The following is a 27,505-nucleotide window of genomic DNA, read 5'->3' as shown; positions in this document are numbered from 1 at the left end:
TGGATTTATGAAGCAATAAACCCACATGAACTTTTAAAAGGAACAAGCCTCCTGTTTTCCTACCGTCCCACCCAAGTGAGTAAAACCATACAATGTTTTCTCTCTTTCTATTGTTAAGCTTAGACTACTTTCACACTTGCGTTTTTTCTCGCTGCGTTTTTTGCGCACACAAACGCATTAAAAAACCGCATACAAACGCTGCGTTTTTTTGCAGCATTTTTGTGCTCATGAAGCAAAAAAACGCAGCGTTTGTATGCGTTTGCGTTTTTTTGCACATTGTTTGTCTTCACCAAAAAAAATTAAGATAACAATCTTGCAACACACACCACCAATGGGACATCAGTGGCGGTGTGGAATGGTAATATATAGACCCTGTCTACAGCCGTATTCTTCACATTTGCTTGATTTTTCTCGTGTCAACATGGATCTGCGCTGGAAGAGTTTTCACTTCAACTTGGATTTGGACATCGCGATGGCTAGGGCATATGCAGTTGCTTGCCATGAACAAAAGAACAGAGAGAGACAGCGAAGACGGCAGCGGCGGCATTTGTGGATACATCCGATTGTTGAACTCCGGGAGAGCCGTGGGGCGTACCACACCCTCTACAGCGAGCTACAGGTAAACCCGGAGAAATTTACAGATTATATCCAGATGTCCCAAGAAAGCTTCAGGGATTTGCTTGCTCGTGTCAAAGAATCCATCCGGAGACAGGACACACAGCTCCGTCGTGCGATTCCTCCTGAGGAAAGGCTCCTGGTGACATTACGGTACGTAATATTTAAAAACCAAGGAGGGGGTGTCTGCTTTTTTTTTTTTTTTGGTGACATGTACTAATCAAAACCTGGCCTAATTATTTTTCTTGAATGTACTAATTTTTTATTTTATTGTAAAAACCATATACAGAAATATTAATTTTACTTCTTTCTCTGTTTCGCAGATTCCTGGCGACTGGAGAGACCCTATCTTCACTACACTTCCAGTACCGTATTGGAATCTCCACCTTGTCTGGAATTGTTGCGGACACCTGCCGGGCTCTCCAGAATTTATGCCCCTGCCCACCGCTGAAAATTGGATGGAAATTGCTGACAAATTCTGGACGGTCTGCAATTTCCCCAACTGTTTGGGAGCTGTTGATGGTAAACACATACGGATCATCAAACCAAAAGAACTGGATCGGAGTACTATAATTACAAAAAGTACTTTTCAACAGTACTCATGGCCATTGCGGATGCCGGATGTATGTTTGTAGCAGTGGACATTGGAGCATTTGGCCATGGTAATGACTCCCAGGCTTTTAAAAACTCAGACATGGGCCGGAGGTTGTATGGCAACCAATTTAATTTCCCTATGCCACAGCCTCTTCCCCACACCGAAGCTCCGCCACTGCCCTTTGTAATGGTTGGGGATGAGGCTTTTCAAATGTGCGCAAACCTACTGAAACCCTACTCCAGCCGGGACTTGGACCACACCAAAAAAATCTTTAATTACAGGCTGACCAGGGCTAGAAGAACTGTAGAGTGTGCTTTTGGGATTCTTGTCTCCAGATGGCGAATTCTCAGCACAGCCATTAATCTTAAACTGAAAACAGTGGATGAGGTGGTGAAGGCGTGTGTGGTTCTACATAATTTTGTGATGGCTAAAGAGCACCCGACCTTTGAACTCGATGATGCTACTCCTAACCCATTGTCTGAATTCACTCAGCACCCTCTCAGGTCATCCGTTGAAGTTGGCCAAATGAGGGACCAATTTGCAGCCTACTTTATCTCTGATGTAGGACAGGTGCACTGGCAACATGAAATGGTGTAAAAATGTTTTCGTGTGTGTATGTTAATAAAAAACCTGTTTTGATACCTGTATCGAGTGCACTGTCTTTTTACACTCCAATAAAATAAACAACTTCCCATGTATACCTGTTAATTCATGATGTTCTCACACCTGGGCAGGTAAATAAACATACGAGTTAAACTGCAGCATCGCTAGTCTGTGTGAAATATATTGGTACGTAAGCGATGCTGCAGGTTAAACATCATATGTGTATTCACCTGCCCATGATTGATAAATAGTTATGATACTAGGCCTGGGTATTGGCCATAGGCCTGGGTATTGGCCATATGACGTGTATTTTACCCATCAGTTGATTCAACACACACTTAGTAAGAGTATGTTGTTAATTACAAGGTATATCTATAATTCCCCTGACCTAGTATCACAATAAGTGAAATGAGGATGGTAAAAACAGCCCATCCTCAAAACACTTTTTATGACACCTTGCAAAGATTAAGGCGCATTGTGTGTATGGCGCAGTGTGTGTAGGTGGCGCAAAAAATATTAATCAGACTTTGTTATGGTAAATCAGAAATTTAAATTTATTTTTAACCAAAAAAATTATAACAAACTTTATTTTTTTCTGCGTTTGGTGGCAGATGGTTGCAAGTTGGGGGTGTGCAGTGAAGATGAACAACTTATAGTGGATGAAGGTGTTCTAGGGGAAGGGGCAACAAAACTTGTGGGGGAAGGGAGGCCAGTGATGGGAATGGAGCTAGACACACTAGGAGGAGAGGACAGAGGTTCAGCGACAGTGGTCCTAACTGTTTTTTGTCTCCTTAAACTGGCCTGTCTGGACCTCCTTGGGCCCAATGCCTGCCTTGATTGTTGGCCCCGCCTGGAACTTTGGGCAAATAAGGAATGTGGGTCCCCCATCTGCTGCTGTGCCTGCTGCTGCTGTGGCTGCTGCTGATGCTCTGTGGTGGCAGTGGCAGTGCTCGTCCTTGCAGGAGGACTGGTGGCGGCAGTGATGGTCCAGGTTTGCGGAGTGGTGGTGGCAGGGCTAGTACATGTTATAGTGTTGGCGGCAGGGCTGTTCCATGTTTGAGGAGTGGTCACGGTGGCTGTGCTCCAAGCATGCATGGGGGTGGCGGTGGTGCTCCAGACAGGAGCAGCGCTTGCCATGGTGGTGTCGGTTAAGTGACCAGTAGCACTCAGACTTGTGGTGGTGTAACGGTGGGTGTCCTGGCTTTGAATAGAGGTGTCCGTGCAGTGGTATGCAGCACAAGTCGGTAGTGAGGAGTCAATGGTGGCACAGTTGGAAATGACACCACTGACTGCTGCCCGTACTGATTCTGCTGCATAGCCTGCAAGAAAGCATTGTTGTAGGCCTGCAGCACACTCAGCTGTTGCTCAGAACTAAGGTGTTCCGCCATGCCCTTTTCAATTTTACTGAAAAAATGGTGCACTGGTCTGTTGAGGTCGGCATCCAGACGGTAAAGGCGCTGTTCGACAGAGTGGAAGCGGTGTTCCATGTGGCTAAAACCACGTTCCATTAGTGAAAAACCGCTTTCCACTCTGTCTGACAGCGATTTGAGGCTGGCATTAAAGGCCTCGCTCAAGTGCATAAACTCGGGCAAGACATTCCTGTCCAAGGCCCTCTGCCGCTGGTGGGTAGTGCCCGCATAACCAGTGGCAGAGACCTGGGACAGGGAAACACCTGATTGACCAGCTTCCTGGTCAAGAGCTGTCCGTGTTGCAGACGTGCAAGGTGCTTCCTGGCTGTCGGATGGCTGAGACGGGTCCGAGGTCGTCCGATGAAGGACCGCTCCAGGGGCAGGTTACAGGGTGCTGCTCCAGGTGCTGTGGAAGAAAGGAAAAACATTACTATCATGCATTTACAAGAAGCATCAGCTGTGGAATAGAAAAACACAGATTAATAAAAATAAAAAACAAAAAATTATAATACTTACGCTCTAGTGGCAAGGACCGGTCTTAGGAACTGCAAAGCTTGATAGTACCGGTATTTTGTTCTGGTCCTTGCCGCTGAACCACTGCGACCCTGCACCTCACCACAAACATCAGTGTTGAAGCGGTCCTTGATCGAGCGCCAACGTGTTCAGACTTTGTTCACTGTTGGAAAAAAAACAAAATTTAACAGCTATCATTAAACTCAACAGTGCCATCACAAACAAGAGTCAATGCGGCACCATACAGCAATACAATACCCAAAGCAGTCACTTTTGAGCCAGATGACACTGTTGGGTTTCCTGCTAGAATATATCGAGCAGGAAACCCAACAGTGCCATCACAAACAAGAGTCAATGCGGTACAATACAGCAATACAATACCCAAAGCAGTCACTGTTGAGCCAGATGACACTGTTGGGTTTCCTGCTAGAATATATCTAGCAGGAAACCCAACAGTGCCATCACAAACAAGAGTCAATGCGGTACAATACAGCAATACAATACCCAAAGCAGTCACTGTTGAGCCAGATGACACTTTTGGGTTTCCTGCTAGAATATATCTAGCAGGAAACCCAACTGTGCCATCACAAACAAGAGTCAATGCGGTACAATACAGCAATACACTACCCAAAGCAGTCACTTTTGAGCCAGATGACACTGTTGGGTTTCCTGCTAGAATATATCTAGCAGGAAACCCAACAGTGCCATCACGAACAAGAGTCAATGCAGTACAATACAGAAATACAATACCCAAAGCAGTCACTGTTGAGCCAGATGACACTGTTGGCTTTCCTGCTAGAATATATCTAGCAGGAAACCCAACAGTGCCATCAAGGACAATAGTCACTGTGGCATAACAGAGCAGGGAAATACTTACTAAACGCCTTTTTGGAGGTTGCAGGGGCGCTGTCCCATCCATCCATCAATGCTGCGGCCACCTCATTCCATAGCGGCTGGGTCAGCACATTGTCCTTGTACAGCTGGTCACGGCTGTCCCACAACGGGGCACGCTCCTGGACCAGTCGGATAAGGTGCTCATTATCCAGGTAGAAGTCTTCATCCCGTTGTGGAACCTAGAGAAAAAACATTCATTAGAATATTTGAATTTTGTGTGAATAAAAAGTTTAAAAAAAATCCAGAAAAGAGGAAAGATAGAAGAGAAAAAATAAAGGACATAACAAATCATTTGATACTTACATTTCGTATCACCACTGGGACTTGGCTTGGCTGCTCATGCTGTTCGCCCTCGCTAGTTGCGTCCGCTGAAGATGACGATGTCTGAGAAAAAAAAACAAAAAATGTTAGATATTTTGAGAAGCAGCAGATATACTTACCAAACGCACGAAAATAATCACCTCACGGTCTGCTTGCGCCAGTTCCTGCCGGGATGGTGAATATTCCGATTCCGAAGACATACTGCATGAAAAAATAATACAAAGTATTAGTACATATACAATTTAAAAGGACAAGCATACATTAGATGTAATAATACTCACATTCTTGCCGCTGAAGCTGGAAATGAAAATCATGTCTTCTTTTGCAGTCTGTCTGCTCTCAAGGCTGTCTCTATAGTTGTGGTACAGTTCTGGCAGACACCTACTTTTATATAGACATTTTTTTTTGGAGGGGGTGGGTTTTATCATGTGTCTAGATAATCTTGACCTAAAAACCGCATGCGCAAAAAACCGCATGCGCACGTATGCGAACTCATAGACTCTAATGTTAATTTTTTGCGCAAAACGTGCGCATGCGTTTTTTTAAAGCGGTTGGGCGGACCAAAAAATGCAACATGTAGCGTCTGGAAATTATGGACGCACACTGGAAAAACCGCAGAGCACGAAAAACGCATACAAACGCATACCAATGTGCACCCATGTTAAATATAGGAAAAAAAACGCATGCACACGTATGCGCAAAAACACAGCGCAAAAAAACGCAAGTGTGAAACCAGCCTTAGTGTAATTTTTTTCTGTACAGTTTCTCCAGCCTTTTAAAGGCATTCTCTCCCCCATCTCTATGGCTAAGCTGTGACATTCTCTCACTATTCATATTCTCCTGAAAATGGCTGCTGCATTCCCTGCTTCAACTTTTATAAAGGCTGTTGCAGTCCTCATAATTGGCTGTGCTACACAATGTGATGTGATAGCTGCAAGGTATTCAGGGAAAGCCTACTTAGACACGTCCGAGGTCACGGAAGCCTTGTCTGGCTGATGCAATCTTCTGAATTGTTTAATATAGCAGCTGCCATTTTGTGAAAAGCAAATTACAAAAATTATTCAAATTTCCTGGGCCTACCGAATTTCCAGAAACCTCATCTCTATCTTGGGTAGATTTGGACCTAGGCAACATTTTTAACTAAAGAGCCACTACTTTAACTGTTGACTCAGCTTCAAACAGAAAAATTGATGTTTTTATTATACATCTCCTTTAATTAAGCAATTCTAGGAAATATTATTTGAACTGTGTATATGGTCGCAATAAATTGTGTGTTTTTACGCGCACTGCTTTACCTAGTGTCTGGGGAATTACTTATGAAATTCTCTAACATTTTGCAAGAGACTAAACCAGAGGCTCACTGTAAAGTAAACAAATATATTACCTCTTAGGTCACTGCAAAAAACAAAACCCACTAACTGTGTGCACACTCATGGGTATGGGATGTGCCATCTGTATGCACTATGCATCAAACAGCGGGCATCAAATATGCATCATGTGAAATCTGTAAATACATTATTTAATATGCAATGTGAAGGCCATGGGTGAAAATTGCCTTTAGAACATGCTGCAGGCACCAAAGAATTGTGGGGCAGTCTTACAAAATGGAAAAAAACAACTCTTGTTGTTTACAATAGCAACCAATCACAGCACAGCTTTCATTCTTCAACAGCAAAATTTGAAATGAAAGGTGTGCGGTGATTGGTTGCTATGGGTAAGACATAGCCCAAGTGTTTATAAATCTTTCCCATTGTCCCATTGCATTGTGAGCCAAGGGTGACTTCATTGCCAGTGTCACACCCTCCTCTAGAAAAGCACATCAACGTGGGATTACTGTATGCTAATTTCATTATCGGCTAATTAGAGGCCATTGTGTAATAGCATAATACCATAATAAAGTAAAGAGCTGAAAGGTCAGACAATAGTACAGAACAGATTGGTACGACCAGACTATAGGGCATATGGATGTCATATAGGAGATATCCTGACAACGATGTTCCTCCAATACAGTATACGTGTAGGGAAGGTGGATTGACGGGCGGACCTGTTTGTAGTGGAGAGGCAGAGGTGTAGTGTATTGTGGGTGGACTATTAGAGTGAAAGATGGGAAACAGCTGGAAATAAAGAGAAAGAGTGTAGTATTGTAGTTTGACCATTAGAGGGCAGTGGAGAGTGTAGGAATGAGACTGAATAACTGCCATTGGTTGAAGAAACTGTCAAGTCATGGTGGGCGGGGTTACTAGTACGGGACAGAGAAAAGGCTGAGGAAAGGTTCTGGAAAAGTCAGTTAGTGAGGGGAGAGCAAGAGATAGGAGGCTCTGCTGAGGAGAGAGGACGGAGAAGAGGCTCCGTAGGGGACTGACAGTTGAGACGGTCAAGGGGGGTGGCCTACACGATAGAATGGATGGAGAGGCCGATCAACAACCCACCCAAGAACGGGAGTGGCCCGGGTGGAGAGACTGGGTGCAGCTGCTTGGCGCCATTGAGCTTCGGGAACTCGGACGAGATGCGACGCTGCAGCTGCCGTGGCCTCGGACGCCTGGAATGGAAATGGCGTCAGGAGATCGAATCCCGTCGGGAGACCTGCCCCTGGGAGCCATTCTCGGTACTCCGGACCTTGTTGGAACAGCCGCTGAAAGAATCTGCGCGAGTTCTCCCTGCGGAGCCATCGGGCCTGGAGGCCGGCCCTGCTGGACGGCAGGGTGAAGACCCACGGCTATTGAAGGAGCTGCGGGAAAGCCTTCTGGGAGCCGCGACACCGGGGAAGGTGAGCGTTCCCCCGGCCCAGCCGGCGGTATCTCAAGCAGATACCGCCCCCATGCCCAGTGCACCAGACAGGCCCCTGGGCCCTGACACCGGACCTCGACCTCCTCGGCCGACCTCCCGCTCTCCAGCGACTACGGCCCTGGATGACTTTACGGCTCCTGACAACCATTCCGAGCTGGCTCGGAACCAACCTGCGGCCGCCCCTGCCGCGCTCCGTCTTCCGGCTGCGGCCTATCCATCGGGGCCTGCCGTCACTTCGGGCCCGCCGCAGATCACTGCGGCCTACTTACCGGCATCCGAGGCCGCCGCAGTCCCATCCACGGCTTCGGCTGTAGCCTACTCACCGGAGCCCATGGCCGCCTAGATCCCGGCTGCGGCCGACTCCACAGCCTACCCGACGATGCCTGTGGCCGCCTCTGTCCCGTCCGCTACTCCGGTTGCGGCCTGCTCTCCAATGTCTGCGGCCACCTCTGCTCCACTCTCGATCGCGGCTCGCCCACCGGACTCTGCGGCCTATACCGGACCCTCCACTTGGGTTGCGGAGATTATCGAGCAGAAGAAGGCCAAAGAGCGGGAGGTGTGGGCGCTGCTTCATGAGAAGTGGGAGGCCGCCATGTCTACCCCTCGGTCGTACGGGAGGCTGGTGTATATGGATACCGCCAAGGGCTACGGCTTCATTCGGGACCTCACCACCGGCTACAAAAATGGTAATTAGACCTACCGGTAATTGTGTTTCCAGGAATCCATCCTGACAGCACACTGGAGGACGTCCTTCTCATCCGCAGTGGGACAGGAAACCATGAGCGTTTAAGAGGATCCTCCCCCTACCACCCTTCAGTGATTTCACAAAGTAACACATCAGGATGGATTCAAACATAAATTTTTATGTAAACCAACATTTTTCATACACGTTACATCACAGTTGTATGGACGTGTTTGTCGGGAGGGAACTAATAGTGCTGTCAGGATGGATTCCTGGAAACACAATTACCAGTAGGTCTAAATACCGTTTTCCAGGTCACCACCTGACAGCACACTGGAGTAGTACCAAAGAATATTGGTCCTAGGGTGGGACTACCGCGTGGAGTACCTTTCTCCCAAATGCCAATTGAGCGGCAGCCACGTCTAATTTATAGTGTTTAGAGAACGTACTGAGACTGGCCCAAGATGCTGCTTTGCAGATCTGTTCTGCTGAGGCTCCCCCCCTCTCTGCCCATGATGTGGCCATGGCTCTAGTTGAGTGGGCTCTATGGCTCCCCGGGGGGCTCTGACCCTGTGCTCTATACATTGTGCTAATATGGATTTAATTCACCTTGCTATTGTGGATTTCAACGCCTTTTTCCCCTTATTCGGGCCTCTGAACTGGACAAAGATTAGTATCCTGCCTCCAAGGCCTGGTTGCGTCCAGGTAACTGAGCACTGTTTCCCTGACATCCAGGTTTTGGTAAGCTTTTTCCCTGCTATTTTTAGGAAACTGGCAAAATGAGGGGAGCACTACCTCCTGATTCATGTTCGAGTCTGAGATAACCTTGGGGAGAAAAGCCGGGTCGAGTTTTAGGACTAACCGGTCATCGAATATTTGTAAGTAGGGATCTTGGACCGATAGGGCCTGAAGTTCCACTAGTCTTTTGGCTGACGTAACTGCCACTAGGAATGCCATCTTCAGAGAGAGGTTCCCGATACTTATTTCTACCTCTAGCTGGTAGGGCTATCTACATAGCGCATTGAGAACTAGGTTGAGGTCCCAAGGAGGGATGGTCTTTCTTATCAAGGGTTTAAGCCTCTGCACCGCCCTCGAGAAACGGGCTATCCAAGGGTGAGCTGATAGGGTTGTGTCGTAGAACACGTTTAAGGCCGCAATCTGCACTCTCAGAGTGCTGGGTCTAAGGCCCTTTTTGAACCCTGCCTGCAAGAAGTCAAGGATCTTCGGGATGTGGGGTTGGTCAGTCTCGACTGTCGCCTCTACATAAAAGCTGCAAAAATTTTTCCAGATCTTGTTATATATTGCTGCTGTCACCGGCTTCCTACCTCGCTTGTAGAGTGGATATGACTTCGTCTGATAGACCTCTTGCTCTTAGGACCTGCCGCTCAGTATCCAGGCTGATAACTTGAGTGCTTCTGACCTTTGGTGGAAGACCGGTCCCTTCTTTTTGGCAGAAGAATGGGATCTTCCCGTGATATCTTCCTGAGTAGAGGAAACCAACTTCTTCTCGGCCAATAGGGGACCACCACTATGACCCTGGCTCTGTCCTCGTAGACCTTCCTGAGAACCCGTGGAATGAGAGCTAGAGGCGGGAAGGCGTACAACAGGCCCCTGCTCCAGGACTGTGATAGAGCATCTATCCCTGTCGGGTTTCCCGCAGGGTTCAGGGAGTAGAAGGCTCTGACCTTTGTGTTCCCCTTGTCCCCAAACAGGTCTATTTCCGGTTGTCCCCAGCGGTCGCACAGGCTGCTGAACACCTCGTCGTTGAGTTCCCAGTCTGTTGCGGTTATTCTTCTTCTGCTTAGGAAGTCCGCAACTTGGTTCCTGGTGCCTTCCAGATGTACTGCTGAGATTGAGAGGACCTCTCTTTCCGCCCATCTGAAGATCTGTTCGGCTAGGTTCTGTAGTGCCGGGTGTTATGATGAGTCACCGAAGGAGGAAAAAACAAAATACCAGCTAAGTCCAGAAAAAACAGAGAGGTTGGCAGCTATCGGATTGCAGACCCCTGGACCTATCCACAACAACTAGCAGTAGCTGTGGGGGGTTCCTACGGTGCCCTAGACCCCTCGATCACAGCCGGAGAACTAGATAGCCTAAAGACAGGGGAAAAACTAAACTGCCCCAGAGCAGACCCCAAAGCAATAGGCAGCCCCCAACATATAATGACGGTGAAGCAAGATGAAAACACTAACACAGATAGAAAGATAGGTTGAGCAAATGATGGGTCCCAAGCTAACTACATAGGACAGGATAGGAAAGCTGCTGTCTGCCATCCGCAAAAACCCTATCAAAATGAGCCAACCGACTGATAGGAAAAACAGGCCCTGAAGTCGCTCGGCTTCAAAAGACTATATCAGCACTCAGGTATATTCTGAAGACAGAGCAAAAGATCAACAGATCAGAGACAAAAATGGAATTCAGGTCACCCCCGGCCGGGGATGGCAGAACTCCCAAAAAACAAGGCAAAACAAAAACAAAACTGAAGAGTACAAAGCAGAGTAGAAAAACTTAGCTTTGAGAAGCAGGAATAAGACTGGTCTCCAAGAATCCAGCAGGAAAATTACCAGCCAGGAAGAAGGGCATCGGCAGCCTTATATCCAGTCCTCAATTCCAGCCACCCAGTCATCATCTAGCTGCCCAGGTGTTTGATAATCAGCCTCACTACCTTCCTTCACCAGAGGAGGGAGTTCATCAGAACTCAATGGTGAAGGGAAAAATGAACTCACAAGAGCCGGGTGTCTTGGTCCGCCCTGGTGGCGGAGAAAGGCTACTGTCGTGGTATTGTCCGACAGTATTTTGACATGCTTGTTCTTCACCCGAGACCAGTCGACGAGTAGTACCTTCCAGACCGCATGTAGCTCTCTGAAGTTGGAAGACCTGTTGCTGTCCTCCCGACTCCATCGTCCCTGGTAGTACTTTCCACCGACGTGTCCACCCCAGCCATACAGACTTGCATCTGTGGTTACTACGATTTCTGGAGACTGAATCTATGAGACACCGGTTTTTAGGTTTCTCGGGACGGTCCACCACAACAGCGACCTTCTGACCTGGGGGATTAACTGTATTTTCTTGTCCAGTGAGCCCTGTCTTCTGTCCCAGGATGCTAGGACTGCCCGTTGTAGTTTGCGGGAGTGGAATTGACTCCATCTGACACAGGAAATGCACGAAGTCATCAGCCCCAGGATCCTCATTGCGTCTCTGATCGATACCCGGTTCTTTGAGAACCGACGAATGTTCCTTGGCATGCTGGTCTACTTTTCCTCTGGAAGATAGGACATTCTTCTTTTCGAGTCCAGCATGACCCCAAAAAATTTTATTCTGGGCTTGGGTGTAAGATCTGATTTTGACCAATTTATGATCCAACCCAACCTCTGTAGCGTGGAGATCGAGGACTGACAGTCGACCCTGAACTGGGCTGCTGAATCTGCTACAATTAAGAAGTCGTCTAATTACGGGACCACCGTGATGTTTCGGGCTCTTAGGTAGGCCACTACTTCTACCATTACCTTTGTGAAGACTCTTGGGGCTGATGCTAGGCTGAAGGGGAGGCAGCGAAACTGGTAGTGGTGTATCCTGCCCTCCTTTTCGACCGCAAACCTGAGATATTTTTGGTGGTCTGGGTGGATGGGGACGTGGTAATACGCGCTTTTTAAATCGAGCGTGCACATTACCACCACTTCTCCCAGCAATGGAATCGTGGATCTTATTGATTCCATCTTGAAGCGTTTGTATGCTACCCACTTGTTTAGGGGCTTGAGATTTATTATGGTCCTGGTCTCCCCCGATGTTTTTTTTATTGCAAAGAGGCTTGAGTAGTGTCCCCCCTTTCCTCTTGCGCGAGTACTGGCATGATTCCCTCCATTTCTAGGAGGTCCTGGATATCCAACCACATGGGGGATCGGACAGAGTCGTGAGCTGGTCACTAAGAACCTGTTCTGGGGTAGGGAGTTGAACTCTATCTTGTACCCTTGAGAAATTACCCGTAGTACCCAGGGGCTGGTGGTAACCTGCTTCCATTCTCCCATGAATTTGAGCAGTCGCCCCCCTACTCTGGTGGCGTCATTTTTTCCGGGAGCTAGACCCTGGGCCGGAGAAGATGGTATCTCTGCTCCTATTTCTACCCTCGCCCCCTTTGGGGTAGCTCCATCGACCTGACTTTCCTTTTCCTCTGTAGTCCGTTCTCTGGTTGTAACGGGGTCTACGAAAGGACTGATACTTTCTACGTTTTTCTTCAGGGAACCCCTTTTTTTCATCTGATGCCTTCTCTAAAATATCATCGAGCACGGGCACGAAGACTCTACCCCCCGAGAAGGGAATTGAGCACAGTTTATTCTTTGACTGCATGTCACCTGACCAACGTTTAAGCCAGATAGCTCTTCTGGCTGTGCTGGACAAAGCTTGGCTTCTGGCTGTGAATCTAACGGACTCCGCTGAGGCGTCAGCCAAAAACCCTGTAGCTAATTTTGGCAAGGGAAGGGATTTTAGAATAGTTTCCCTCGGAGTTCTATCTGACAAGTGTTCCTCCAAATCATCTATCCATAGATGCATGGAGCGTGCCACTGATGTTGTGGCTATATTTGTTTTTATGACTGCCGCTGAACTCTCCCAGGCCCTCTTTAAGAGCCCGTCTGCCTTCCGATCTAGGGGCTCCTTTAAACTTGAGGAGTCCTCGAATGGAATGGCTGTCTTTTTTGATACTCTCGCCATTGGGATATCGATTTTAGAGACCTCCTCCCAGACCTTGACCTCCTCTGGGTCAAACGGCAGGCGAAGCCTGAAGTCTCGGGGAATAGTTAATCTCTTCTCTGCTTCCTCCCACTCGTCTAATATCATAGCCCGTATATGGGTATTTACTGGGAAGACCATCAAAGTCTAGGAGCGCAACCCCCCAAACATCTCATCCTGTATTGAGAGAGTAGTCGGGGGTTCCTCAATCTGCATATTCTGCCGCACTGCCCCCAACAGCTCATCCATATCGCCGGATGCAAAGAGATATTTCCTTCCCCTTTCCGGGTGCTCTCTGATCTCCTCCTCCTGCGTCTGATTCAGACAGGATGTCTTCGGAAGACGTGTCCGACTCCCTCTGCCTCTTTCTGGATGCCTGCGGGTTCACCTGCGGGGCTTGGGACATGGCTAGGCCAGACACCGAAGCCTGTACTTCCTCTCTGATTATCGCTCTCATGTTAGACATGAGCGTAGCCTGTTCCTCCCCTATTATGCGCTTTGTACATGCATCGCAGAGGGTCTTTTGCCATGTGTCTTTTAGCTTCTTAGAGCAGACTGGACACTTCTTATCCTTCCTCCTGGTCTCCTTCCTTTCTGAGGTGGAGGTTCCCCCCTGGAACACAAAGTACGTGTTCTGTGGGGTCTGTCTTACTGGGGCCCTGCCATGACCTCATTTGAGGCTACTCACGTGACCCTGGCTCTCTGTTCCCATCTCCGTCTTCGCCTGGTCCTCCATTCTGGATAGAGAGGCTCACTGTGGCTGTCTGCCTGTGGAGACACCGGAACTTGTAAGTGGCTGGGGGTAGCGTCCGGCTCTTACTACCGCAGGGCCTGCATACCGCTGTCTTCTTCCCTCCTGCCGCGCTTCCGATCCGCTCCACCACCCGAACTTTGCCCCCTCTCTGATGGTGCCGGTCAGTTGCCTGAAGCGCCGGGCGGTCGCCTTTGATGACGCGACCGGAAATGACGCCGCGGCCCGGTGACATGACCGGAAGTGACGCCGCAGCCTGGATGACGCGTGAGCCCCGGCCTGGATGATGTGGGCGGAGGTAGCGCGCTCTTGTCCCGGGCACAGCGCTCGGGCCTGCCGCGTCTCATAGCGGGGGGAGAGGTGCGGCAGTCCTCTGCTGGGGTCCGCTTGTGGGGCCAGTGGACTCTCCAGAGGTGGCCTAGGTACCCGTATATCGGTGGACGGTGGCGTCCGAGGTCGAGAGCCCCCCTCGGGAGGAAGCGACCCCGTGTCCAGGAGCAGCACTACACTGGACGAGCTGAGGGACCCTGTGCCGGGTATCAGCTGCAGAATTTCTCAGGTAGGAAGGGAAAGGCTGGGCCCTCTGATCCTGACCATCTGCGCGGAACGGACTGGATCTTCCTCTCGTCGTTCCTATCCACAGTGGGACAGGAAAAACACTGAAGGGTGGTAGGGGGAGGATCCTTTTAAAGTCTCGTGGCTTCCTGTCCCACTGCGGATGAGAAGGATGTTCTCCAGTGTGCTGTCAGGTGGTGACCTGGAAATATATTTAAATGTAACATCTGTCAAGCATGGCCGGGATCTGCGGGAGGGAGACCTAGTCTCCTATTACAAGGCGTATTGCCTCTGCCACTACTATGCGGTAGCAGTCATTACCTACCCTGAGGGGTATGAGCCCCCATAAAGAGACAAGGACTCCTGGGTCTCGGGCATTGGGGACACTCGAGGCCTAGGGACACTGCAAGCATCCCAGAGATTCCACGGCTGTGGAGTCCCTTGTTGTTGGCGAAACATCGGCCGCCAGGAGGTGGCCAGGAGTATCTTTTTCAAAGGACTGCCGGGACTGTTGTGAACTGTTGCACATCCTGGGGACAGTTTGACGTCCTCGAAACAGGTAGAATATGCCCGCTCCTGTTGTGGCTGGGATACATGGGGAAGGTGCTCTCTATAAAGGGAGGGGGAGCACCCATGTTTATGTCATACTTGAAAAAAGAAGTTATGTTTTACTTAAACAAAAAAAAAAAAAAAAAAAAAAGAGGTTTAACAAAAAAGGTGTTCTGATACATACTGGTAGATATAAGTGACAGAACCAGTAAGCAGTTTAAATATAGCAGTAGTGTCTATTAAAACTATGTGTAGTAAATTTGAAATGTTGAAGTGTTGTTTAAAAAAAAAATGTTCAACAGGTCCCGGGTACCGAGAGTAAAGAAGAAAACGCCGACCATGACTAAAATTGACGGGATAGAAGAGACGGATGGGAGTACAGCAGACAACAGTCCCTAGGTCAGACCCCGAGTACCAGCCATACACCCCCACAAAAGACAGGAAGACGCTGACAATGACCCGGTAGGTTAGGGCCTCGGTCATGGCGGTCCGAATGAAAGAAGGTGACAGAAAGGGAGAAAAGTGGTAGGAATGCATCCGTAGAGTAGTCCGGATGGATCTAACCCAACCTGAAGGAATTGTCATGGTGGCGTATGCGCTGCAAGTGAGTCGTAAGCTACTCGGAGCGCTATTGCTCCCGGTTTGGTCCAGCCCCCACGTATTGCGAGCCTGGCTCAGCAACCGGCCTGACAAAGGAAGGTGGGGAAGTTTCAGAACGGAAAAGAAGGAGGCAAGATTGTCGAGGACGACAATGGATAAAGGAAGGGAGAGTGTAGGGAAGGTGGATTAACAGGCGGACCTGTTTGTAGTGGAGAGGCAGAGGTGTAGTGTATTGTGGGTGGACTATTAGAGTGAAAGATGGGAAACAGCTGGAAATAAAGAGAGAGTGTAGTATTGTAGGTTGACCATTAGAGGGCAGTGGAGAGTGTAGGAATGGGACTGAATAGCTGCCATTGGTTGAAGAAACTGTCAAGTCATGGTGGGCGGGGTTACTAGTACGGGACAGATAAAAGGCTGAGGGAAGGTTCTGGAAAAGTCAGTCAGTGAGGGGAGAGCAAGAGATATAGTTGGCTCTGCTGAGGAGAGAGGACAGAGAAGAGGCTCCGTAGGGGACTGACAGTTGAGACGGTCACGGGGTTGGCCTACACGATAGAAGCCACAGACGGAGATGACCTGGGGGTAACAAACGGACGACGTACTCAGATTGGTAAAGCGCTGTGGTAGATAGGCCTAGGGCAGCCACAGCGAAAAGAACCACAGCGAAAAGAACCACGGAGGACGTCACGATGACAGGAAGAGAGAGTGAAGCTACCCAGGCCTGTGTTCGAAGAAGTGTGAAGCTGCTGTGGTGTATTGCTGTGGTCGTCAGGAGGACGGCCAATAAAAGTGGACCTGTTGAACACAAATTCTGTCTCCGTCTCGTGTCTGTCTGCGGCAAGAAGCAGGTCACCCCCCTGTCGGTTACCCTACCCTGGCGTAGTCGGCAGGATTATTGCCGCAAATACAACACCTTCAGCGGCAAGCCTGCCTCAAAGTACTAAAGGACCCCAAGCTGTACGGGGTGAAGATTTTATTTTTCCCTGTGGATTACAAATTGGGACTGTGCTTAGGATTGCTGGTGGATCCGGAGCGGAAAAGTGTTTTGTCAAAATGGCTGTGGCATTTCAGCACCAAAAAGATACACAGAAGTTTGCAGCCATGTTGGACAACCTCAGACTATGCCGCACCCGCCCCTGGGGGGAGCAGCCTACATCAGGAGACAGCCGCCCTGTCACGACGACAGGAAAAGAGAGTGAAGGTACCCGGACCTGTGTTCGAAGAAGTGTGAAGCTGCTGTGGTGTATTGCTCTGGTCGTCAGGAGGACGGCCAATAAAAGTGGACCTGTTGAACACAAATTCTGTCTCCGTCTCGTGTCTGTCTGCGGCAATAAGCTGGTCACCGCCCTGTCGGTTACCCTACCTAAATACACACACTACTTCTTTTACAGGCAGGCTCACTCAAAAACTCGCCAAAAAAATCACTCAGAAGACGCCGATAGGAATAAACATACAATTGTATGTAAAAACGACTTGGTGTTTCCATGTCAGGCTTTTGAACTGCATCAAGTTTCCTAAAGACGCAACTAGGTAAAAGGAGTGACCTGACCATTCGTAAGGGGTTTTCTGCTAGGAACACTCTATACTTTGCCAGACAAGTCAATGGGAAGACAAAAAAGATGCAAGATACCATAAAAGATGCCAGGGCATCTCTCTGACTGTTTTACCTTATTTTTGCTTGAAAAACTGTTAGTACTTTGTTGAATAAAGAGAATAAAATCCACCACAAAAAAAGTTAAATTAAAAAAAGCGCCGGCAATCAAAAATCATGAACAATCGCTCAGTAAACAACAACAAAAAAATGCTTCAGAACAGAAAAAAAAAGTGTTCTGAAACATCTTCCTCATGGAAAAATCTTTGTCTTTGCCGGAGTGTAAAGACTAGTGATGAGCAAACATGCTGGGATGAGGTGTTATCTGAGCATGGTCGGGTGCTAACCGAATGACTTTGGCACGCTCGAAAAATATGTTCTAATCCCTACATCTGCATGTCTCATGGCTGTTCGACAGCCACAACACAGACAGGGATTGTGTAACAAACAGGCAATCCATGCATGTGTTGCAGCTGTCTAACAGCTGCGAGAACTCGAACATATTTTTCGAGCACACCTAAGACATTTGGTTAGCACACGAACACGCTCAGATATCACCATATCCCAGCACGTCAGCTCATCACTAGTAAAGACTTCTTGTGCACATATTTTTAGCCAATAGACACATTTTCCTTCTTGTGACCACGTCAGGAGAAATGTGTTATTACCCAGTGCCGCTCATTTCTGGGAAGTCCTTATTAATGAGGTTTCCAGCACCGCCCTCTATACTGGTCTCCTGAAATCAACATTTGGTTATGGCATCAAATGACCTCGTCCCGGAGGAAGAAACACTGCTGCGCCGAGTATGGAGTACCCTGGCCCGTCAATAAGGAATTATTCAATAGTGGTCAACCCCTAATAGGTGACCATGTCATATCTGGCTGGTTTGGTGATTCGCAACTCTTCAATCTAGCTAATAAAGTTAAGCCCCAAGCAGGTAACCTAACTCTATGACATCCATATGTGGTAATAAACTATTTGAATAAAGGTCATGAGATCCCTTTAAAAATATTTGCTATTTTTACTGAAATTGAAGCGCCATCAATGTGGCAGTTCATCCCCACAGATGAAAGAACATTTCATACAGATGTTGCAAAGAAAAAAAACTGAAGTCAGTTTTCGGAGCTCCCTCCTCCTCTAGGTGCCAATACTATTCATTTGAAATGTGTGGTGAAAACGCTATCACAAACACGTGTATACGGCAAAACACATCTGGAAAATATTTTTTTCCTTTGTAGAGATGCCCTGAAATATCTCACTTTATGTACAATATTGATGCTTCTCTAATATAACATTTATTTAAAAAGTAAACTTTCAACAGCTTTTTTCCATTTTGCAGGCACTTTTAATTGCCTGCAGATTGGTGGTGGTCAAGTTAAGGGTCCCGATACCACCACTATCGCTCAAGTGATCCCAAAATGTGTGCAGATCAGCAAACAGGAGCACACACAGAGCATAGCCACTTTCAGAACTCGGACCCCACCAATCTGCAGGTAAGTAAAGTGCCTGCAAGACATAAATGCTGAAAGCTTAGTTATCTTTAAATACACAAAACCAAAAAAGTTTAATCTTAAAGTTGTGAAAAGAATTTGAATATTTTTCTCAAAGAGTAAATTCATGAATTATTAAAAGGGTTGTCTTATAACTACAACTGTCTACATACTCTATTATAGCTGAACTGTTTGGCCATGATAAGGATGCACTGAACACCAGTGCTTGGTTTTAACAGTCATTTTGAAATGATATCCTCTCTTTAATGCAATTGGTGTCATCTCCCTCTTCAACAATCGGCTTAAAATCACAAGAATGCTCATTAGTCCATGAACTGCAAATATCACAAGATCTTATGCGCACACATTTTCAGGAATAAAAGAAGATGTTACTTACCAGCCCTGCAATGGGTGTGGGCAGCCTGTTAATCTTTTTTATAAGTCCTGGCTTAATTGCATTCAACAACCTGCAAAATTAAGTAGAAAAAAGGTCAACACACGGCCAAGAAAGTCATTATATTACTCATCAAAAATATTTTAGGGTTAGATAAACTCTACACAACCAGATAAATGGATGTATACAATAATAAGCAACAAAGGGACAACATGGCACAAGCCGGTGGTCCGATCCAGAGTCATCTAGGGGCTCACACATTTTGGCATGGTGCCGTGGTGCTTGTGCACTGCTGTACAATCACATTGCTCGGGGACAATTATCATGGTAGAAGTCTGTTTTGCGTTCTGCTTGGTTGCCAGTTTTTACACCAAAATTTAGCAAAATGCCACTTGATGTTTGACAAAATTGCCACAACTCTGTATCTTACACCTCTATGTAGAACAGTTTTTTCTCTGTTTCCCTTTTGAAGTGAAAAATAAAAGTCGCAATTCATAAATCTGGCTTAAACCTTTTTTGTGCAGCTAAACAGACTTTCCGCAACTTTCTAGAAGTGGAGGGTGGAACGTCAAACGGCAAAAAAAATTATTTTGCAACTTGAAGACAACAACAAAAAAGTTGAACATGCTTTGATGCATTCCTTCCGATGTGTATATAAAAATGTTCTCCTAGATACAAGACTCAACTTCACAATATCGGAAAGTGACAGCGGCTTCTGCAGCTAGAATTGGAACGGTGTTCAGAAAGCTGCCCCGACATCCCTGTCAGAACAGTGACAACACATTGAATCCTCTCAAATTCACCGTATACATGTGTTTGCATCGTGTTTTTTCACTCCTCAAACTAGGCAAAAAAAAAAAAATCAGAAATAAATCATATTTATGAAATTCAGTAGGATTTGGCCATTTCTCTATTAACCTAGCGTTTAATTATTGGGCCACCCACATGTAAAAATCCCTTTGTCAATCACCAACATTTACGTTACCAGTAAAAAATGACCAAATAAAATGAGGACGGTCAAGAAAGTCGTAGAGACAAAGATCAGTTTCAGAACTGCAGAGTGATAAAGTCATGTAAAACAAAACTATCCATGTAGTCCGAGCTTTTATCACATTCAGAGAAGGGAACGGTACATACAGAATATCACAGTGGGAACACAAAACAAAAAAAGAAAAAAAGTTTTGCAATGACCTCAGTGTCTTCAGTTGTTTGCATTAGGTCTAAAAATGACAAATACCATATATCAAAATGACATATCCCCATATCTCAAATTATTACTTGCATATAATAAACCACAGCACACCATGCTAATTGACTCCACTCAAAGGAAAGCTATCACCAGAAAATTAAACCAGGTTTTTGTGGAACATGTATTTTTTTTTTTTTTTTAATATCACGTTCTGATTAAACAAAAATAAAAATCATAATCTTGCAATTTTCACACTGACCACTTGGGGTATTTTACACTAATTTCCTGTCCATTCAGGAAGGGTTTTCAGCAGGCTCCTTAGCAGCAGAGACAGGATTTACATGGACGAGTAACACCTGTATACACTGCTGATAGACTCCACCAATCAGAAAAGTAAATGGCACAGCTGTCCCTTCACAATAAGCTGTGCCCCTGCTCATTAGATGCGTCAATTCAAAGACTGGGTCAGAATCTGTTAATTGTACATGTGGATTTCTTTCTTGGAGTCTATTGGGAAAAAAAAAATTAAAAAAAAAAAATCAAGATTTCTATTTTTAATAGATTGTGAGATAGATTGTAATACAGATTGTGATACAAGAAAACAAAAAAACACAATTAAAAAATAAATACATTTAATATAAAATCCAATTTAAACAATATGTAGTTTTCTGATGACAGCCTCTCTTTAAAGGAAACAGGTCACCAGAAAAAAACACTATTAGCCTGCAGATATGGGGTTAACCTGCAGGTTAATAGCGTTATAATGCTGGCCAGCGCCTACACGTAGCCCAACGTTGCAGGGAGAAATTAATTTTACTCTCCCCAGCAGCAATCCCATTTCAGTCATGGGGCGGCACCGATTCAACCCCCGCCCTGACTGACAGCTGGCCCCAATGCAGATGGGGCGCGGTTACTGCCACTGCTCTTTATACTCAGAGCGCTGACCAAACCAGTGCTGATGCCGCCCCCGAGACTGAAACCACGTGCTCGACCCTGACTGACAGCCAGCCCCAATCAGTCCTGTGGATGCGGTTTTAGTCACAGGGAGGCACCGGCACTAGTTCAGTCACCGCTCTGAGAACACAAAGTGACGGCTGTATCCAGCATTGGTGCTGGCTGTTAGTCAGGGCCCGGTTACAGCTGTCGCTCTGTATACTCAGAGTGGTGACTGAACCGGCACCATGACTGAAATTACACCCCAGGCCTGACAGATGTTGGCTCTGCATAAATAATGGTCACAAAAGGGTTTGTTAAGGCTTGACTTAGATAAAAAAAAAAAAACTTTATAGCTCTAGTCATGTGCAGATTACATGCTTTTTAAGTGAATTTCCATGGGCATTTTTCCTCTACTAAAATTCTGTGCAGAAAATCAACTCATAAAACTCTGCATACCCGCAAGAGAAATTGACAAATTGCGGACTTAAAAAATATAAAACGCAGGTCAGTTTGCGCTCCATAGAAGAAAAAAAAAAAAAACAGTGGGCATGAGATTTCTATAAATCCCATACACTTTACTGGGACTGCAAGAAGCGGTGCTTTTTGTTACGCACGATTACTATGTACTATGCACTATTTTGCTACGTCACTCTATGTGTCTGCAGACTTATGAACTGTGCACTGCGGGGATTCGGCGGTTTCTGAGTCAAGACCTGACGGTATATATGGGTTATACATACCCCCGGCCAGTGAGCATGGCCTCACTTCCATTGTTCTGTCTCCGACATTTAATTAATAATCCCTGATTATTCTGCTTGTTAATGTCTACAGTGTTTTCTGGCTCCATCTAGTGGCCAGAGTCATAACCACAATGTTATTGTGTGTTTTGCTTTCACTTTGCTATTTCACCCCATTTGCAGTGCATTCTGGTATGGTAGCAATGCATCCTGGTAGCCTTTTGCCAAGGATTATGGTTAGTTCAGTCCCCATTTTCCCTCCAGTCCACCATTTTCCTTCTGCCTGCATTCAGGATGTATCTTATTTCTATTCTCCCCATGTGACAGCATCGCTGGTATGTATTTATCTTTCCTGTACCCAATTTCTGTCTCATATTAGCCTGCTTAGTTAGTTCTCCCCTAGTTAGCTATTAGTGCAGATAATGTATGTTATGTATATTATGTATTCCTATGTATCCTGTATTGACTGAGTGTATTTATATGTTTGCTTATAGTTTCACCGCGCCAATATACCATCACGGTCAATAAAGTACAGATTCAACCTACAGTTTCCTTATTGGACCCCGTATAGCGGTTTAGCTGCCTGTATAAGCTACATGAATTCTGCTTCATTTAGTGAGGACAGAACATGCATACTACGGATAAAGTGAGGCCGCACCTACTAGACTGCTTCTGCTCAAGAGAATGTATAACTCATACATACCCTCCGGACCAGACTCAGAAACCGGCGAATTATCGCAGAGCACAGTGCGTGAGCTGGGGACATTCATGAGTCTGCAGTCACACAGAGTGACTGCAGACATATCAATTTGGACTGGAAAACCCCTTTAATACAACTGCTACTGGTGCCTCCATTTTCCCAATAATAACAATATACAGATACCTTGACTAGCTGCTGGGGTCTTCCAGTTTGCCCTCCATACCACTAACGTAGTCTACTACATCTGTGTCCGCATCCAGTAGGCGTACATGCCTAAAAATGATGCACGTCACAGAACGTTCGCTCTTTTGGCTCCATTATAGTTTATGGCCCCATCGGCGCATATTTTCGAATCCCATTTTGAGGGGGGTTTGGACGGAAGCTCTGATGGAGCCAATGAACGGCTTCCGGAACGCAGTGTGAAAGCCCGCTTAGTACTCTGCCCATACCATTGTGGTCAGTAGCTGTATAGTGTTTGTGGTGCTTCATGTCTCAGTCACATTTCAGTTTTGTTTTTTTAAGGTGTGGTGGGAATTTTCTTCTTGGATTTGAGTACACACTGAGATTCCTCCCTAATTGTTGGGAACTAGAAAAAGCAGCTGGTTCTGGCAGGGTAACAGCGATTACTCCAGCGCTGCCAACAACATCCAACTCTGCTGGAAATGTTCTCAAAAATCTCCTCTCAATAGAAAACGATTAGGAAAGCCGGATAGCTTGTCCTGCTTTTGGAAATTAAAATAACAAAAGGACTGATAGGACCGGGTCAATAAGCTTTACATTCTTGGATATCTGGATTTGTTCTAATCAGGCAGCGGAAAGAGAACTGTACGAACAATTGTGATTCCAAAGTGTTAGAAAGTGTTCCAAGTAACGAAAGAAGGAAGGAAATTGCAACTGTAGCACATTATAAAAGGCCCTCATGGTGATGAGCTTATTATGGCAACGAACCATGCTGACTTTAAAGACCATATTGCATGTTGTCCTTAGGTTGAATGCCAGAACACAGCTGCCTGCATTTATTTCTTTTTAAGGGCTCATACTCATCTGAGAAAAACGGACAAGTGCAATCTGATAAAATAATCGGATTGCACTCTGACCAATGTTAATCTACGAGTCCCTGCTCATCTGCGATTTTTTTTTTTCTCTGCTCAGATCGGACTGAGAAAAAAGTCACACGGACCATGCAAGTGCTGTTCAATTTTTACACATCCATGTCCTTGAAAACTTGACATTTCATTAGCTGCGTACAGTAAAATCACAGCGTGACAAGTTAGGATAGAATAGATAGACACAGTGTGTAGCTTAATGTACATGCTTTTAATGAATGAATAACCAATTTTCTTAAAAAAAAAAAAAAGACATGGGATCCCCCACATTTTATTAACCAGCCGAGAGAAAGAAGTAAAGGCTAAAGCCCCCTTCTCACATAGCGAGATCGCTGAAGTGCCACCGATTTTGTGACGCAACAGCGATCTCACTACATGTGACACGCAGCGGCAACCGGCCCCCCCGCTGGATATCGCTGATCATGCTCGAATGTCCTGGGCCATTTTTTCGGTGGCTGCGGCCCGCTAGCCAGCGCGCATCGCTGTGTTTGACGCGACCTCGTTGCCGACACAGAAGTCAGGGACGCAGGCGGGAAACGTTTGAAAAGCTGCTGTGTGACAAGGTACCAATGAAGGCCGAGGATCGCTGGATGGTTGCTGGGTTGCTGCGTCGCTGAAGAGATCTGTCTGTTTGGCAGCTTACTAGTGACGCACCAGCGATCCTTTTCAGGTCGTATCGTTGTCAGGATCGCTGGTGCGTCGCTAAGTGAAACGGGACCCTAAGTATACAGATGTGATCGAATATTAATAGCCTGGGAAGCACCATAGTTATTCCCCCCTCATCCCTGGCTATAAACATCAGCCCCCAGCTGTCCACTTTCCCTCTGCTGGTTAATACACTTTTGGGGGATCCCTAATTTTTTTTTTCCCAGAAAATAGTTTTAGTAATAAAATACATTTACAGTAAGCTACAGGCAAAGCACTGATGATATATTTCACTCACATTTATATCTGTATAGCTCATGTTAAAATTTAATTCCATAGGGATCTAATTTGCATGTAATTTCAATGTCAATCGGATGCTAGGTTATACACACGTGACTCCGCACACCTCGTACACACACAGCTCTGCTACATCCACCCTGTAAACCCCTCCTGACCCCACACAAACTTCCCCTCATCCAGCACTATGACAACCAGCAGAGCAGAGTCCTGCATACACTGAGGCCCCTGATCATGTGACCCCCAACTCCTCCCCTCCTGTGACCTCATCACAGGTCCTGTACACACAGAGCAGCCCAGCGACATCATTGCTGGGATTTATCAGCGAGTGGCTACGGTGGATCTCTCTGGGAAGGCGAGGAATGGATGGGGTCGGTGCATGGGGGGGAAAAATAAGCTCCCGCCCGAGACAGCGGGGCAGGCAGTCAAAATCGGGACTGTCCCGCTGGATCCGGGACAGTTGGGAGGCATACTTCCAGCATTTTGTTTTGGCGATTACTGAGGTCCACAGACAAAGTCAGCAGGGCACATGTCCTACAAGTGCACGGCTTCTATTCTACTCCATGCGCTGTTTCCCACCTTGTCATATAGTGCTGTGGTGATATAAAACTGTCTGCAGACCTAAGGCCCATTAAAAAAATTATAATTTTTCAGCTGCAAAAAGTTAGACAACCCGCTGTATCACATATTGCCACTTGGTTGGGTTGAAATTAAGCTGTAGAGGGCTGATCCAGAGGCCACAAAAAATTCTTCTGTAATTAACGTGATACAGGAAGGGATCTGACTTCAAAATAGTTTGTAGCATCTAGTGTGTTATAGAGGCCTGATCCAGAGGCCGTAAAAAGTTATTTTGTTCCTAGTATCATACAGTAGGGGACCTGACTTACAAATTATTTGGAGCGTAACTTCTTTGTCATACAGGCCTCATCCACACTCAAACAATTCTTTTTTTTCTGTGGCTAACACAATACAGCACGCCATATTTCAACTCGGAATTTACGGTCACTGAAATTCAGTTGTTTGCAGCGGTGGTGCAGCGTTTAAAATCTAATTTTTTGCTGCATATACTGTGCTCCTACCACACTATCTGAGAACATGACTGGGAAAAAGCGAGACCGTGGTGGAAGGGGGAGTTAGGCTTGGTGTTCAAGGTGTACGTGGGGTACGTGGTAATGTTTGTGAAAGCACTAGTGAAGCAATGTCACGTCCTACGCAAAGACAACTGACAACTTATGTTACTGTACAGACTACCTTTCTTTGGCAGACGCACAGCCATACGCCTTGTTGTTGATTACCAGAAAGAGCATATACTCGAGTGGATGGCAAGTGCAGCTTCAATTGACCTCTCCTCTTCCTCAACGGCAACATCACACCCAGTACAGTCCACAGAGGTGGCACCCAAATTGCCCTTGCTTCCCCCCGCATCCCAACTATCCAACCATTCAGCTGACTGTACGGAACCACAGAAGGACGAGTCTGAAGATCTGTTCACACATTCTATGCTCGTAATGGCGAACCTATGACATAGATAGTAACATAGTTTTGCCTGTCAGCACTGACATGCGTAGTCATTTTTGATGATATGCGGCTGCATACTGAGAAGTATGGGGCTGTATGCCGAGAAGGACGTTTCATCCTCGGCTCCTGTATGGCCAGGTGCAGTAACAAAGGATAGAGATGGGTGAACCCGAACAGTGCTTGGCCGCGCGGAAAACACAGATTCTGATCGGCGGAGCAATCATCCCCGCCGGTCAGAGAGCCACAGTTCCCACGCTGTCAAAAGACAGCGTGAGCGCTCAGCTGTGACCGGAGGTATAAAGTCTACCTCCGGTCACTGGTGTGGTGTCAGTTGATGGGACTACTAATCACATCATCCGACAGCTGCTGCTGCTGCTATTAACAGTGAGAGGAGGAGCAGCGGATGGGAGTATTCATCAGCTACACCTGCGCTGTAAATAAACAATTTAAAAAAATGGCGTGGGTTCCCCTGTGTTTTTGATAACCAGCCAGGCAAAACTCACAGCTGGGGGCTGTGCTCAATACATAAATACACCCCATATATTGCTGCACAAGGGTTAATGGTGTCCCAAGTAGATGCTCCATACATAAATACCCCCCATATATTGCTGCACAAGGGTTAATGGTGGCCCAAGTAGAAGCTCCATACATAAATACCCTCATATATTGCTGCACAAGGGTTAATGGTGGCCCAAGTAGAAGCTCCATACATAAAATACCCCACATATGCGTCTGCCGCTGCTGCTACATTAAAAAAAAAAAGACATACTCACCTCTCTGTCGCTGGGGGCCAGGTACCGATGTAGCCACTGGCTCAGGCCCCTGGCACTGGCTATATTTACCGTTACCCGCTCCATCGCTGTCTCCCGGGTCCTGTGCAGTGACGTAGCAGAGGGCGCACACTGACTACGTCATCGCGCCCTCCGCTGAATGTCACAGCCAGAGGACCCGGGAGACAGCGATGGAACGGGGACTGGTAAATATTGCTCTGCTCCACGCCCTCCCCCGTCATACTCACCCCCTCCTGGCGCACAGTCTCTTCAGCCCCTTCTTCTTGCATGATCTCGGCATCCCGGCTGTTCCTGCATTCAGCGGTCACGTGGTACAGCTCATTAAATATGTGCATATTCATGAGTTTAATGAGCAGTACCACGTGACCGCTGAATGCAGGAACAGCTAGGATGCTGAGATCATGGGGGAATCAGGGGATGAAGAGACTGTGCCAGGAGGGGGTGATTATGGTCTCTGACACCCCCCCCACTCTCCCTCCCCTGCCAACCCCCGTATATTACTCGCGAATAAGCCA

At 46.7% G+C, this 27,505-nt stretch overlaps 1 protein-coding gene across 1 annotated transcript in view; it reads right to left on the bottom strand.

Moving 5' to 3' along the window:
* The window catches only part of LIMCH1 (LIM and calponin homology domains 1), a 428,272-nt gene that overhangs the window by 215,581 nt on the left and 185,186 nt on the right, over positions 1 to 27,505 (bottom strand). The window contains exon 3 of the mRNA XM_073561147.1: positions 19,075 to 19,144. Coding sequence (XP_073417248.1) covers positions 19,075 to 19,144 — 70 coding nt within the window. The remainder of the gene's footprint in view (positions 1 to 19,074; positions 19,145 to 27,505) is intronic.

This window comes from Dendrobates tinctorius, unplaced genomic scaffold (genome assembly GCF_039654945.1).
Source record: "Dendrobates tinctorius isolate UK_male_01 unplaced genomic scaffold, ASM3965494v1 ptg000314l, whole genome shotgun sequence".
NCBI lineage: Eukaryota > Metazoa > Chordata > Amphibia > Anura > Dendrobatidae > Dendrobates > Dendrobates tinctorius.
This window is presented reverse-complemented; position numbering and strand designations above follow the sequence as displayed.